Source organism: Lotus japonicus, chromosome 1 (assembly GCF_012489685.1).
Source record: "Lotus japonicus ecotype B-129 chromosome 1, LjGifu_v1.2".
Lineage (NCBI taxonomy): Eukaryota > Viridiplantae > Streptophyta > Magnoliopsida > Fabales > Fabaceae > Lotus > Lotus japonicus.
The window spans coordinates 23,461,105-23,475,221 of record NC_080041.1 but is presented as its reverse complement, the minus strand read 5'-3'; the positions used below and the strand labels follow the sequence as shown (position 1 = coordinate 23,475,221).

General features: G+C 41.0%; 3 protein-coding genes across 3 annotated transcripts; 2 read left to right on the top strand and 1 right to left on the bottom strand.

Annotated features, from left to right (window-relative positions):
• LOC130730464 (protein MAINTENANCE OF MERISTEMS-like) lies at positions 1–2,589 on the top strand. Its single transcript, XM_057582482.1, has 5 exons — positions 1–295; positions 857–1,024; positions 1,109–1,869; positions 1,962–2,157; positions 2,534–2,589. The coding sequence occupies exons 1-5, from the start codon at positions 1–3 to the stop codon at positions 2,587–2,589; spliced, it is 1,476 nt and encodes a 491-aa protein (XP_057438465.1).
• Positions 2,590–2,813: 224 nt separating this feature from the next.
• Positions 2,814–5,911, bottom strand: LOC130730456 (uncharacterized). Its single transcript, XM_057582470.1, has 5 exons — positions 5,714–5,911; positions 4,451–5,628; positions 4,050–4,360; positions 3,105–3,967; positions 2,814–2,999 (listed from the first exon to the last, which is right to left on the bottom strand). The coding sequence occupies exons 1-5, from the start codon at positions 5,852–5,854 to the stop codon at positions 2,814–2,816; spliced, it is 2,679 nt and encodes an 892-aa protein (XP_057438453.1). The 5' UTR covers positions 5,855–5,911.
• Positions 5,912–8,367: 2,456 nt separating this feature from the next.
• LOC130734188 (serine carboxypeptidase-like 40) lies at positions 8,368–11,125 on the top strand. Its single transcript, XM_057586536.1, has 8 exons — positions 8,368–8,898; positions 8,990–9,097; positions 9,218–9,492; positions 9,585–9,842; positions 9,927–10,135; positions 10,244–10,349; positions 10,444–10,608; positions 10,822–11,125. The coding sequence occupies exons 1-7, from the start codon at positions 8,547–8,549 to the stop codon at positions 10,600–10,602; spliced, it is 1,467 nt and encodes a 488-aa protein (XP_057442519.1). The 5' UTR covers positions 8,368–8,546; the 3' UTR covers positions 10,603–10,608; positions 10,822–11,125.
• The last annotated feature ends 2,992 nt before the right edge of the window (positions 11,126–14,117 follow it).

The window sequence follows — 14,117 nt, the reverse complement described above, 5'->3', positions numbered from 1 at the left end:
ATGAAGGGCGGGAGGAAGAGGTCACGACATGCTTCTACTAGTGAGGATCCAGCGGATCGACACGAGCGCTTGCATGCTTCTACCAGGCGCGGCGACCATATTGCAGCCACTCAGGCGGTAGAGGCTTCAGCTCCGTCTCCATCCCCATCTGCTACTCCGGTCGAGGCTCCGTTAGCTACCCCGGCTCCATCTGCTACTCCGGTCGGGGCTCCGTCAGCTACCCCCGCTCCGTCTGCTACTAGGGCTCCGGCTGAGCTGGACCCTGCTCCGTTGTCTCCGATGGCTGAGTTACCTCGTCAGGAGACATCTTCTTCTGAGCCTAGTGGCGAGGAGTCTTCTTCTTCTTCTGAGCTTAGTGGTGAGGAGGAGGAGCCTCTTATTCTGCAGGAGGAGATTGATGCTGCTGATGTTGTGCCAGATGTGGTGCCAGAGGGCGGTGCAGAGGGCGGTGCGGATGACGACCTCATCCAGAGGGTGGCACCGTTTCCCGGGGGGCCTGAGGATCTGTCGCTTCTTGCGCATTATCCTGACCACAAGGCTCCTTGGACGTGGCAGGCACTTCTTCGCACAGACCCGCGGTACGTGGACCGTCGGACATTGAGGGTGGCCACTGTTGGGGGGAAGGTATGGAACCTCCCCTGTGATGGCGATTCAGAGGCCCACACACATGTGCGACAGCTGCTGCAGCAGACGGGTTTGTATCACCTGCCTTGGTGCGGGTTACCGGAGACAGACCCAGCTGTCGTACTGGCCCTTGTTGAGAGATGGCATGAGGAGACGAGTAGCTTCCACATGCCGTTCGGGGAGATGACTATCACCCTGGACGATGTGTCTGCTTTTCTCCATCTTCCCACAGGGTCGAGGTTCTACACTCCAGGCAGAGGGGAGCGAGACGAGGTTGCAGCGCTCTGCGCCCAGCTCCTGGGAGGATCTGTTGCTGCTTATCTGGCTGAGTTTGAGGCGGCGGGTGGCCAGAACATTCGGTTCATTACTCTGAAGACCATGTACACGTCTGCTATGGATGGTATGTCTTAATAATTACTTTATTAAGTTGTATTTATTTTTAGAGTATTATTAATAATTGTTAACTTAATTCATTTCATTGTAGGGGGACGCTATGAGGATGCTGCTAGGATCTGGCTGGTGAACCAGCTTGGTGCCACCCTCTTTGCCAGCAAGAGTGGTGGTTACCACACTACTGTCTACTGGATCGGGATGCTTGAGGACCTCGGTCGCGTGTCGGAGTACGCGTGGGGTGCGATTGCGCTGGCTTCGTTGTACGAACAACTGAGTCGTGCATCCCGCAGGAAGACAACGCAGATCGGTGGGTTCACCTCCCTCGTGCTGTCATGGGCGTATGAGTACATATCCAGCAGCGTCATTATCAGGACGGAGGTCCCCGGCTACACACAGGACCAGCCTAGGGCGCAGCGGTGGTCCACGTCTCGGATCGCGCATTCCGGACTCGATGAGAGACGAGTCATGCTCGATGAGCTTACAGTGGATGATATCACATGGACCCCTTTTGAGGACCATCGAGATGTTCGACCGCGGGATCCCAGGGCCCTCTATTCCGGCAACATCCGGACACCTTACGGCCGGTCTGTGAGCCGACATCTACCAGAGCGGGTTATGCGCCAGTTTGGCTTCATACAGGACATCCCTCGACACCCCTCTGAGATCCAGACGACGGGGTCCCTTGCTGAGACCACAGATGCTGCCTATGCTGAGTTTGAACCGCACCTCCGCCCTCAGGGGATACCTGCTACATATCCGGGAGAGGCGGTGGAGGGTTACATGAGGTGGTATAGCAGAGTGTCACATGTGTTCATCATCCCTGAGGATAGGAGGGAGGAGCTTAGTGCCGTGGTAAGTTTGGATTCTAAACTTGTATATTATTTTTATTCATTCAATTGTGATTTATGTTAATGAAATTATTTTTGTATATTATTTTTATGCAGTCTGCCATACGTAGGGGTGTGGAGTTGTTGGAGCAGTCCCTGGAGGTGCCAGGTGCTCTTGCTCCAGGGACACAGCCCCGGATCCTCACGGAGAGGGCGCTCGATCTCTTTCGACGGAGTTCCTTCATTGGTACCCAGGGAGTTGCCTTTTCTGCTATTCGAGGAGCCGCAGCTGCGGGAGGCAGAGCTCGTGGAGGCAGAGCTCGTGGAGGCAGACCCCGTGGAGGCGGAGCTCGTGGAGGCAGAGCTCGTGGAGAGGGTGATCCTGGAGAGGGTGTTCGTGGAGGTCGAGCTCGTGGACCCAGAGGTCGCAGGGGGCGGGGTCGGGGAGAGTGATTTTATTACACTTGTTATGTGGGATCCATTATTATGTATATGTTAGGACTTTTTATGTTATGTTATGACTCTTGCCTCGTTTTATTTACATGTGTTATATTTTTAGTCTTAATATTATGACTCTTATAATGAAAAAAACAGAAACAACGACAACATATAAATAATTCAAAGCATGTAGTAATCCATATAGCTCAGGCGTGCGGTCAAAACATTTAAGGTGCACTGGTGGATGGTAGAAGAGTGGTTGGGGCTGGTGGTTGAGAGTAATGTCAGGGTTGGTGGTGGAGGGTAATGAAAATGAAAATGACAAGAGTACATCAAATTAACATTACCAAAAGTGCATCAAATTAACATTACCAAAAGTGCATCAAATTAACATTACCAAAAGTACACGCATGAACCTGCCAATCTACGATGATGTCTAGATTTTCATCATTAACAACAACCTGTGATAAGGGCCACATTCTACCAAATTACAGAGAGTTTACAAATTAATATTATACAATACAAGAACATTCAATCTGTGGTGATGTCCACATAGTCCGCATGACCACTAAAAGCACCAAGCCAAGCTTGGAATTGTGCATCATACATGCCTAAACGTGGACCATATAGGTTGCGCCAGTATTTGGAGGCAAGATCACTGTGCCATTCCCACTGGGGAGCAATAGTCGGCATAGGATGTCCAGGAGTTAATTGGAGCTGCATTTTAGAGAATAACCATAAAATTAGATAACTTCCACATACAAAAATTAATCGACAAGCTAGTAGGCAACTAAAATATTAGTGTATTTGGTCAAAATATACTTGTACCCAGTGATTTATCACATGTCCAATAGCTATAACAGAATGCTCATCTCGTGGGCCGGCTCCTATCAGTGGAAAGTATGTGTTACAACCCATAGAGGATAAGGATACGAGAACCAATTGGTACTTTGTGGCAACAAGGTATCCCATCTCTGGCAGTTGAAACCATTTGTCAGGGGTGGCCAGGTCACCAATAGGAAGAGTGAGACGATTATGTAAGCCATAAACAACATCTGTGCCCCACATCCTATTATACATTACCACATTGGTCTCAAGTTCTTGTATCAATGTAGCCCTAACCCAAGGCCAACCGTCCTGACCGGCGGAATGCCCCATTAATGCAGCAATGGATCTATAGCCACAGTTACCATCATCCTCAACATCTGTAATTGTGCCAATATATGGATGGAGAAAGGCTGGAAAGTTACACATGAAATGGCTTGTATCAGACTTCTTCACACGCTTCTTCCTCTTTGCTGGTTGTGAAGACTTCTTTTCCTCTTTAATCTTCTTGTCTGTAAGTTCAAACGCTGAAGGATCACGAGTCAAGGATCCTATTGCTCGACCCTTGGGTTGTTTGCTCTCTTTCAACCTAGGAGTGCGGTTGGACTTTATCCGAAGCTCAGGAGTACATAGTGTACTCCTTTCAGGACAATATATCGCTTGAAGCTTCCTCCTTACCATACTCTGCCCTCCAGTATCCAAAGAATGGAAATAACGTGTCAGTGCCTCAACTTCTGGGTGCATCTCTCCATGGTTTAGTCCGCAAATATCTGAGCTGCCAGTATCTGCAACAGGTACATGCTCCCAACTTAGGCTCTTCCAGAATGGATGAATGGCCTCGTACGGAATCCTCTCATAATCTGCAAGTTCACAGACATGTTACATTGAATCACAAATATAAATAATTGGAAGTAGTTGAGAGGAGAGTGGTTGACCGGTAACCTGCAAGTTGACAACCGCAAGGTAGTCCATGAGTATCTCTCAATAAGCAATCGCATCTGCCGCCGCAGGCTCGCATTCTTGTCAGTTCAGCATCAATGAGTTTCAGGCATTTGATTGACACAAATCCCCTAATATTTGTGTAGAAAGGGGTCTTGAAAAGGTGATCAATTTTATTCATACTGCGCTCAAACGATGCTACTATCTCAGTGTGGCGATTGGTGGTCAAACTATGCGACGCATCCCATGATGTGGCCAGGTCACCCTTACTGTTCCGCAACATCAACTTCAAGCTGGCATGTGCACCTTCAGCCCTGCAAACCAACAACGCACATGTAAGAATTAATATTGTAATAATCTATGAAATGAAATACATATAACAAGTCATAACATAATTTTTGTACCTGTTACTTGTTGTTGTTCCAAAATGCATCACATGATTTGTCCATGCCTTGGCAAATTTCTGCTTGTGGACCAACCATGTAGTAGAACAATAAGTGGCAAATTTCAACTTGTGTTTATGCTTGCACATGTTAAACAATTCAATCCAATGAGCTTCAAATTCTGGAACTGTTGGAGCATCTACCAATTCGGCCCACTTGTCCATAACCTCTTGAGCAAAATCATCCGTGCCAACATACTCTTTGCACTTTGCCAAAACACAATTGTTGATGTGCCACAAGCATAGTAAATGGGTGGTGGTGGGAAGGCTTTGTGAAGCAGCACTCAATAAAGCAAGATCTCTGTCCGTCACAATCACTCTAGGCAACTTGGATTGGTCGGAAATCAGAGACTTCATACACTCCAATGCCCAAATGTAGTCCTCTGTGGTCTCACTGCCAATGTAACAGAATGCTATTGAGTATGTTTTATCCGTGGAGGTCAGGCCAACAATCTCGAGCAAGGGTAGTTTGTATTTGCTGGTCTTGTATGTGCAATCCATGATCACTACATATGGGAATGTGTTGAAAAGTTTGACGGCATTCGGATGAGCCCAAAATATATCTCTAATCACTTCCGATCCGGGTTCATTTCGTTCGAAGTGAACATACTTCTCACCGTCCAACTTCTTCAGCAAGTATTGTATCTCTGTCAGTGACCCACGAACGGATTGTCTGAACCGCTTGCAAACACCATAAATTTGTTGGATGGTAGTCAAGTTTGAAGGATCTTTTTCCTTCAAGGACGCCAACATCTTTCTAGGTGGAACCCAAGTCTTAGCCTGATTTATCACGTCCTCCTTCGCCTCACTATTCAGTCTACCAGCGTAATTGTGGCCAACTAGTGACTCAGCTGCGAGATGGATGTGTCTACCGTCCATCACCTTCAACCACCAACCTTTATCATCTTTCGTACGTCGTCCTTTTAGCCTAAAAGGACAACCTGTCTTTTGTGTTGACGTTCCTTCAACAAGATCCGGTTCTCTGTAGGGAATATACGCACCATGCTTCTCACACCCCAGAATGACATATTCTTTTCTTCCCTTCGCACCACTATCAGACTTTGTTGTCACCAAAACAAAATTATTTGCCATAGAAATGTCGCGAACCCATTTCATAAGATCATCTTTCAAAGGGAAACGCTGTTTCAGGATAAACAAGGCATAAGGCATAAAACAAGGCATAAACAAAGCAAACAAAGCATGCAAAAATTTGTGCAATGAGTACCTGATCAGTATGATACAAATGAGAGACATCTATAGATATAATCGGAGGTTCAGCTAGTGATGGTTGCTCCTCTGGATTATCATTTTCCAATCCAGCAGCATGTATCAATTGTGATTCACCAAAGAAAAAGGACTCTGTCATCCCTGGAACAAAAACGGTAAATCAATAACCGACCCTATAACGGTAAATCAAATTCCGGTATAATAACGGTAAATCATAATCCGATACATTAACGACAATTCATTTACCGATTCGATTCACGATTCAGCAGCCTAAATTACCAACTTAACTAACTAAACTAACTACTTAAACTAACAACTAACTACTTAAACTAACTATAAATAAAGTACCAAAGCTAACACCACTTACCAGAAGTTAAAAGCTTTCCCTTGGTGGTGGTGGTGTTGGTGGTGGTGGTGGTGGAAATGTGGAGATGGTGGTGGTGGTGGGAAGGTGAAATGTGAGGGAGGAGTGGAGTAATGGTAGAATAAGGTAGTTTGGGCGAGTTATGGGGGGCTGGTGGGGGGTTGTTGGAGGGAGGAGTAATGGTGGAGGGGTTGGTGGAGGGAGGAGTAATGGTGAAAAGGTGATCAAACTGCCAGATTACCAATCGGTAAATGATATACCGATATCAATATAAGAATCGGTTAATGATTAACCGATATTGTTCTTCGTGTTCTGGGTAATGAGATAAAGGTGTTCATACTGAGGAACAATAACGGTAAATCATTTACCGATTGTTATTTTGACATCGGCAAATCATTTACCGATGGGTAGTTTTGGAATAAAAAAAAAATGCTGGGGCGCGTAGCCTAAAGGGTGGGGTGCCAAACCCAAATCCCCGAACAGCCCCTGTCTTCATCGTTTTTTCTTCTTTTCTATTTGGCTTGCTACAAGCTGCTGTTGCCTCTTGCAGACCATTTCTGTGGCACCCATGACGTCTACATGTGTCTTCGTCCTCTGCTTCCATAGCTTTCGGAACGCTAAGTCGCTGATATCAACGTTTTCTACAGCGAATTGGAGAGTACCAATTCGCAAATGTACCGTGAACCGGTACGCACGAATTGGAACGCGGTACTGGGGGGTTAGAGTGAATTTGGTAACTTTGGTTCGGTATTCGTGTTTCAATTGGTTGGGTTATTGTACTGCCCTCCCTCTTGAATGTAGGCTGCATTTTCTGCAGTTTACCCATGGTCAGTTTATTCAAGCCAAGTCTATTTTGATCACTAGTGATGGACTTGGATTTGGTAGTTTGATGGATGCTGTTTTTTCAAGATAAGGGTTTGGTGTTTTCCTTTGAGAGATGGGCCTTTACTGGAATTTGCTTGAAGAAGCTATATTGGTGGTGATTGCTGCTTGTTGCTACTGTTTGTCTGTTTTTTCTCCTTGGAGGTGTGTGTTGGTTTTTTAATAACCAAGGGGTCTTAGTGATGTATTTTTTTACTGTTCTGCTATACTACCTAGCTTATCAAAAAAAAAAGTTAAGAACACATAGTCAGAAAGATGAAATGTGAGGCTTTATTCCATAACAAAAAATATCACTCTTTTCTAAAGTTCCAAATCACATGTAAAAGACAAAGTGAATTGGTTAGGCAAAGTGAATTGGTTAGGCAATTGATCAGAAAAGGGTTCTATGAAGTGCTCTCTTCCTATAAATAACCCCCACTACCTTTCTCACACAAGAAAAGAAAATAGGCCATGGCTTGCCATTAGCTATACTAGAATGTTAGACTTCATTTTGATTTAAAGCTTGAAAATAACATGGAGCCAAAGCATATAAGCCCTTAGGGGACCCATTTTTTTTTATCTTAAAAGGCTGGTTTTCAAATTGTTAAAAAATTAAGTTTGGTAAATTAAATTGGTTGTGTTAGAAATAAGAATTGGAAAAGTATGTTTAGTTTTTAAACATGTTTTTAGTCTTTGTAAAATATGGGTGAATTGAATTTGTTGTGATATCCAGTGTGAGTAAGTCTTATTTTGGAAGATAAGAATAACTTTGAGTAGTTTATAAGTGACATGAACAATAAAAATAATGCCTTGAGATTTTAGGTGAAAAAAGTGGTGTCCAATCCACTTATGGTTTACTCAAAGATAAGAGTGCTTTGAGAGATTATTTACAGCAACTAAACTTACTGTTGGTTGAAAATTATTGTCATTGTAAATTTAGAACACTTAGTCAGTAAAGATGAAATGCGAGCAAAAGAGGTTACTTTTTTCTTTGTTGGTACTTCATATGCATATTCTAACAATTTATCAATTAATTGAGGCAAAGTAAATGAAACAAATGTGATGTCAATTTTCAGAATGAAAAGCATCTGAAAGTTTGAAATGGAATCAGAAATTGTTCTGTTTTCGTATGTTTTGGAGACCAATGACACCCGCTTAATTAAACAGAAAATAGTCACTAGATTTAATATCACTGCTTTAGTCCATAAAATAAAGGATCACCTATTTTATAAAGTTTCAAATCGCATATGAAAAGCAACGTGAATTAATTAGGCAAAGTGAACTGATTTATTTGGAGGATTAGTGGCCTAGAAGGAGAACTTACTCTTAAACGTTTAACTTGGCCCACAAGAAATTGTTAGGATAGAAATGGATACAATTATTCCCATGAGGCGGGTTAGAAAAGCTCTCAGCAAAATCAAAGTGTTCTACGAAGTGTTCTTAGGATTAGTGCTCTCTTCTTATAAATACCCTCCCATACCTTTCTCACACGAGAAAAGAAAACATAAAGCTCTCAGCAAAATCAACTTGTTCTACGAAGTGTTCTTCAATTAGGATTAGTGCTCTCTTGTTACCCACCTACCTTTCTCACACAAGAAAAGAAAATATGGGAACTGTTCTTCTATCCTTCTTCCTTTTTCTCTCACTGTTTGCACTGGAAATCAGTGCAAACAAGCAAATCCAAGCACTCACCAATCTTCACAAAATTTCACAAATTGATAGGAGTGACTTCGAGGTTCATGAGCTTGTCCAGCAAGATGCCTTTGTTCCACAACAAGAAGGCTCAAAGGAGGAAGATAGGATTGTGAGCCTTCCGGGACAGCCCCAAGTGAGTTTTGCTCAGTATGGAGGCTATGTCACAGTGGATCCATTGGCTGGGAGTGCCTACTACTACTACTTTGTTGAAGCTCATGGTTCGTCTACAGACTCATTTCCTCTCCTTCTTTGGCTCAATGGAGGTAAAATATTAGATTTTATTATAAGAAAATTAATTAATTAAATTTATTGGTTCATTTGGCTAATTACACTATTAATAATTTCACTTTTCAGGTCCTGGATGCTCATCTCTAGGCTATGGAGCATTGCAAGAACTTGGACCTTTTAGAGCAAACAGTGATGGAAAAACACTATTCAGAAACCCCTACTCATGGAACAAGGGTAATATATCAATTCGTGTTCTCAATTTTGACATTTTTCTCTATGACAAGAAAACAAAACAAAAAAGGTAAAAAAGTCATTTTATAAGTATCTGACTTTGGATTAATTTGATTTTTACAGTTGCAAATGTCTTGTTCTTGGAGTCACCTGCTGGAGTGGGATTTTCATATTCAAACAGATCATCAGAATATTCAGCCAATGGAGATAGGAAAACAGCAAGGACTAACTATGTGTTTTTGATCAACTGGTTGAAGAGGTTTCCTGAATACAAGAATAGAGATTTCTATATTGCTGGGGAGAGCTATGCAGGGCATTATGTTCCTCAACTTGCATATACCATTATGCATCATAACAAATTGGCAAACAATACAATCATTAATTTAAAAGGGATATTGGTATGTGTCTTCCTCCTACTTCTCAATAATCTAGGGGCTTTAATCCTATTATTTTCCTTTTTTAGCTAACAAAAAATAGGTGTGTTGTGCAGATTGGGAATGCAGTGATTGATGATGAAACTCACACTCGAGGATTTTATGATTATCTGGCTAGTCATGCAATCATATCAAGCAAAGCAGCACATGACATGCACAAATTTTGTCATGTCACAGCTAATCAAACAGTTACAAGGGAATGCAAAGCAGTTACTAGTGAAGCTTTTGAGAATCTTGCACACATTGATATATACAACATTTCTGCTCCACTTTGCAAAAATCACAATCTCACTGCCTTGCCCAAGAAGACATCTGTAAGTTTCAAATTTCAAACTTTTTTAAATTAACTACATTGATGATTAATTTATTAGAATTGATACTTGTTTTTTGTTTTGCAGGTTGTGATTGACCCATGTAGTGAGCTGTATGTGCATGCATATCTAAACAGAGGGGATGTTCAAGAGGCCCTCCATGCCAATGTCACCAAGCTCCAGCATGATTGGGAAGGCTGCAGTGAAGTCATTTTAAAGTGGAGTGATAGCCCTTCAAAAGTTCTTCCCATTTTACAAGATCTCTCTGATCATGGCCTTAGAGTTTGGATTTTCAGGTAAATTTTTTATTCCACCTTTTTATATAACAATATTTGTTAATACTTGCAATAAACATATATTTTCCAATGTCCTATTTTCTAATTATCTATCTTTGTTTGAAACAGTGGTGACACAGATGGAGTGGTTCCTTTCACTTCAACTATGTATGCAATTGGAAAGATGAATCTTCCAATTAAAACTTCTTGGCGCCCTTGGTTTGCCTACGGAGAGGTAATGTACTTAATGAGTTTCAAATGCACTTCTCCAAATGAGTTTCCAAATATACAGTAAGAGTGCATTTTCACAAATCTTTCATGTGACACAGGTTGGTGGCTATACTGAAGTGTATAAGGGAGACATGATATTTGCTACAGTGAGGGAAGCAGGGCATCAAGTGCCAAGTTACCAACCAGCAAGAGCCCTTGTTTTGATCAAAAGTTTCTTAGATGGCACTCCTCTTCCAAGTCCTGGAACAAATGCCTAGTTTCTGGTAATGCTGTTTTAAATAATAATTTTAGTTAGGTTGAACATGGCCTAGCTATAGGAAAAGGAAAAGATGTGAACGTTTTGATTACAATGAAAATTAAATATTTGAGAAAAAGAGTATCTTCACTCAACTTTTAGATTTTTTGTTGCAAAATACTGTTTAATTAAATATCAAATCTCCCTATACTCATATATATATTTCCCATCTGGCTTTCAGGTTGGTTGGCCAAGCTGGTTTGAAGGGGATCTGTGTTGTGTCTGACTCTCTTACTGTGGTTCGTGGTTTTGCCTCTGGGAAGGTTTATCCGGATGTCATGCTCATTGTGGATGATTGTCGCCCTCTAGCTTTGGATTTGTCTGTTGTTTCTTAGGTTCACATTAATAGGTAGCAGAAAAAACTCTTATGTAAGCTAATTTAGCGTGTGCTAGTTCTGATTCGTTGTGGTTGGGACATTCTGGATGTTGCTGTTTCTGATTTTTCTAAGTAATGAAGCTTTAATTTGTCTTCAAAAATATATATTGCCTATCATCAAACCATAAGAAATAGCCACATGAAAATCATCAAAAGAATCCCTAACATCTTAACATAGATCTTTAAATACCTAAGTTAGAATTAATCTTATCAAACTCCATTCTCATCTGCCATTGATCTTTATAAAGCAAATCAGCTCTATGAATGAACTTCAGCATCAAGTGGAATCACCTTGAAAAAGTAGGATGCTCTGTTTAAATTGCTTACATTATTTGAGATGCACACTATGTCTGTTATGTGGCTCATTTATTTTAAATACATCTATTCTCAACCTCCACCTACCATTTACAAAATTTGTCAGCAGTAGCCTGACAGAAAATAGGGAAGAATGTGGTGGGGGTGAAGATTTGGGAATTAAGGAAAAATCATTGGGGCAACAGATTGCAATTTTGATGATTAGGAACTAATGTGTCCCATCATGTTTATGTAGGGACAGATTTGGGGTTTTATTTAAAATAAATACATGTAGTGGATTATCTCCCCCAAAATTAGTATGTCCTGCTATCCCAATAGTAAAAACAGGTTTTTCAAGCTAATTGGCAGTGACCCTGAAAGTTAACGGCCACAAAAATGATAAGAACGATGATGCATTGCATACAAAACCTAATTGCAGAAGCATTATAAAAAAAACAGACACTGTTCATCAAGAAGACTAAAATCAAGACAGGGAACCACGGATCTGATGAGGTAAAATACCAAGAGGTTGCTCAGTAGCTCCAATGACACCATTGCCAATATCAGCTCCAAATATCCTGAAAAAATGTAGTCAAGATCTAAATTTCATGCAATGAGGATTCCAACAGATTGGATATTATCAATATTTCCATTATTGATAATCTGAGAGTCATGTGTGAGATTACTATGAGAGAGACACAATTATATAGGTGATTACTTGGACAGGAAAGAAAGTGGAAGGAAATAAAAGAACTATGCAATAAAAAAACAGATTGTTTTCCTTCACTAAGTTTTCCTTCACAGAGTCTTACTTTTAAAGAATTTCAGGCTCTAAAGGAACTTCTTCAGCAATCTAAGGGAGGACAGGAAGCACAAGTGAATCAGATTCATGTATCATAAATCAAAATAGAAGGCATGGTGTGTGTGTGGATTTTAGACTTTGGAGCTACAAATCATATATGTGGATCCTAGGATTGGTTTCACAGTTATAAGAGAATTAAGCCTATAGCAGTTAAGCTACCTAATTGAAATTCAGTAGATGCAACAATTTTAGGAAATGTGCATTAACAACATCTATTTTTCTTATAGATGTTCTGTTTGTTCCTAAGTTCAAGTTCAACTTGACTTCGATTCCAAAGTTAGCTAAGCATTTGCAAGCCACCTTTGTTTTTACTGGAACTACTTGCGATATACAGGACCACAAGACAAGATGGTGAAGATTGGTTCGGGTTGTGACCTATATTACTTGTATATACAAGAAGATGGAAAAGTTTTTGGTACACGGAAAATACAGTAAACTCCTACTTGTGTAAATAGTGTTAACACTATAGCTATGCTTCCTAAATCAGCCATATGGCATTTTCGTTTTGGACATGTCTCTAATGACAAGTTGAGGATTTTATCCAAAAGTTTTCCTGATGTACGGTTTACTAAACATTTAATAGATTATACATTCTGTTATTGGTAGTTACAATAGTAATAGCTTGTGGCTTGTGCTATTTATAGAGAGCAAGTCATAGCTTGCTGAGCAAGCTATTGCTTGCTGTTACAGAATCATAACAACCTAACTGCCTAACAGAGTGTATACTCTATTAACATTGCATATGCGATATATGCCATTATGCAAAACAAAGAAAACTATCTTTTACTGTTAGTGCTAGACTACTAGTAGAGCTGATCAAGTTTTTGGATTGTTGCATATGGATATTTGGGGACCTTTTAGAGTCCATTTTTTTCATGGTCACAGGTATTTTTTGACTGATGACCATAGTCATTTTACCTGGATAGTTTTTCTCAAGCATAAGGGTGAAGTTCAGACTCAATACAAAATTTTGTTGCTTATGTGGAAACACAGATTGAGAAACAGGTGAAAATGATAAGGTCAGACAATGGACCAGAATTCATGCTACCTGTTTTCTATGCCAAGAAAGGGATTATCCATCAAACAAGTTGTGTCTCTACTCAGCAGAATGGACGGGTAGAGAGAAAACAACAAGGCTTGGATCAATGTTCTGGAATTTTGCAGTTTCCTATGCAGTTTTTCTACATAATAGAGTGCCTTGTAAAGTCTTGCACGATAAGATTCCCTATCAGATTTTCTATGGTGTTTTATTTACCCCAGCTGAATGAGATCAATATTCTTGGATCTCTTTGTTGTTTCTCTACTTTAGATCACAACAGGTCAAAGTTTGCTTCAAGAGCCAACAAGTGTGTTTTTCTGGGTTACAAATCTGGTGTAAAAGGAATTGTGGCTTATGATTTACTCACTCACAATGTTGTTATTTCAAGAAATGTAGATTTTGATGAGTTTAATTTTTCCCTATAGTTCAGCTGCAGCTACTTCTTCCAATTGGCAGTTTTTGGACAACTTAGATTCATAGTTCTTTGTTGCTACTCAGGATCCAATTATTGTATCTCAGGGTCCTGCAATTTCTTGTGATCATGTGGAATTTCCTCGTTCACCCCAGCAACTCCGAACATCGCCTATTGGATCAAATTCAGAACCACATCCTGAGCATCTTGCCATGAATCAACCCTCTGCTGAAACAATTGCTGCTGCACCTACTACAAGATCCACAAGATCCACAGCATAGCAATTAGCAAGTGTATTTATCGGATTATTATTGCAATGCCATCTCCAAACATAAAACACCTTATCCTATTACTTCGTACTTGTCCTATGACAAGTTATCCCCATCACATAAAGCTTTCACTATATCCTTATCTACCATTTCAGAACCAACTTCTTATGTGGAGGCTTGTAAATCAACGTGTTGGGTCACAGGTAAGGAAGCAGAATTGTCAGC

Coding starts and splice junctions, on each gene's coding strand:
- LOC130730456 (XM_057582470.1), bottom strand. CDS start 5,854: ATGACAGAGTCCTTTTTCTTTGGTGAATCACAATTGATACATGCTGCT. Junction 4,361..4,450: donor GGAACAACAACAAGTAACAG/GTACAAAAATTA, acceptor GTTGGTTTGCAG/GGCTGAAGGTGCACATGCCA. Junction 3,000..3,104: donor TGATAAATCACTGGGTACAA/GTATATTTTGAC, acceptor TCTAAAATGCAG/CTCCAATTAACTCCTGGACA.
- LOC130734188 (XM_057586536.1), top strand. CDS start 8,547: ATGGGAACTGTTCTTCTATCCTTCTTCCTTTTTCTCTCACTGTTTGCA. Junction 9,098..9,217: donor CCCCTACTCATGGAACAAGG/GTAATATATCAA, acceptor TGATTTTTACAG/TTGCAAATGTCTTGTTCTTG. Junction 10,350..10,443: donor CTTGGTTTGCCTACGGAGAG/GTAATGTACTTA, acceptor CATGTGACACAG/GTTGGTGGCTATACTGAAGT.
- LOC130730464 (XM_057582482.1), top strand. CDS start 1: ATGAAGGGCGGGAGGAAGAGGTCACGACATGCTTCTACTAGTGAGGAT. Junction 296..856: donor TCCGATGGCTGAGTTACCTC/GTCAGGAGACAT, acceptor ATCTTCCCACAG/GGTCGAGGTTCTACACTCCA. Junction 1,870..1,961: donor GGGAGGAGCTTAGTGCCGTG/GTAAGTTTGGAT, acceptor ATTTTTATGCAG/TCTGCCATACGTAGGGGTGT.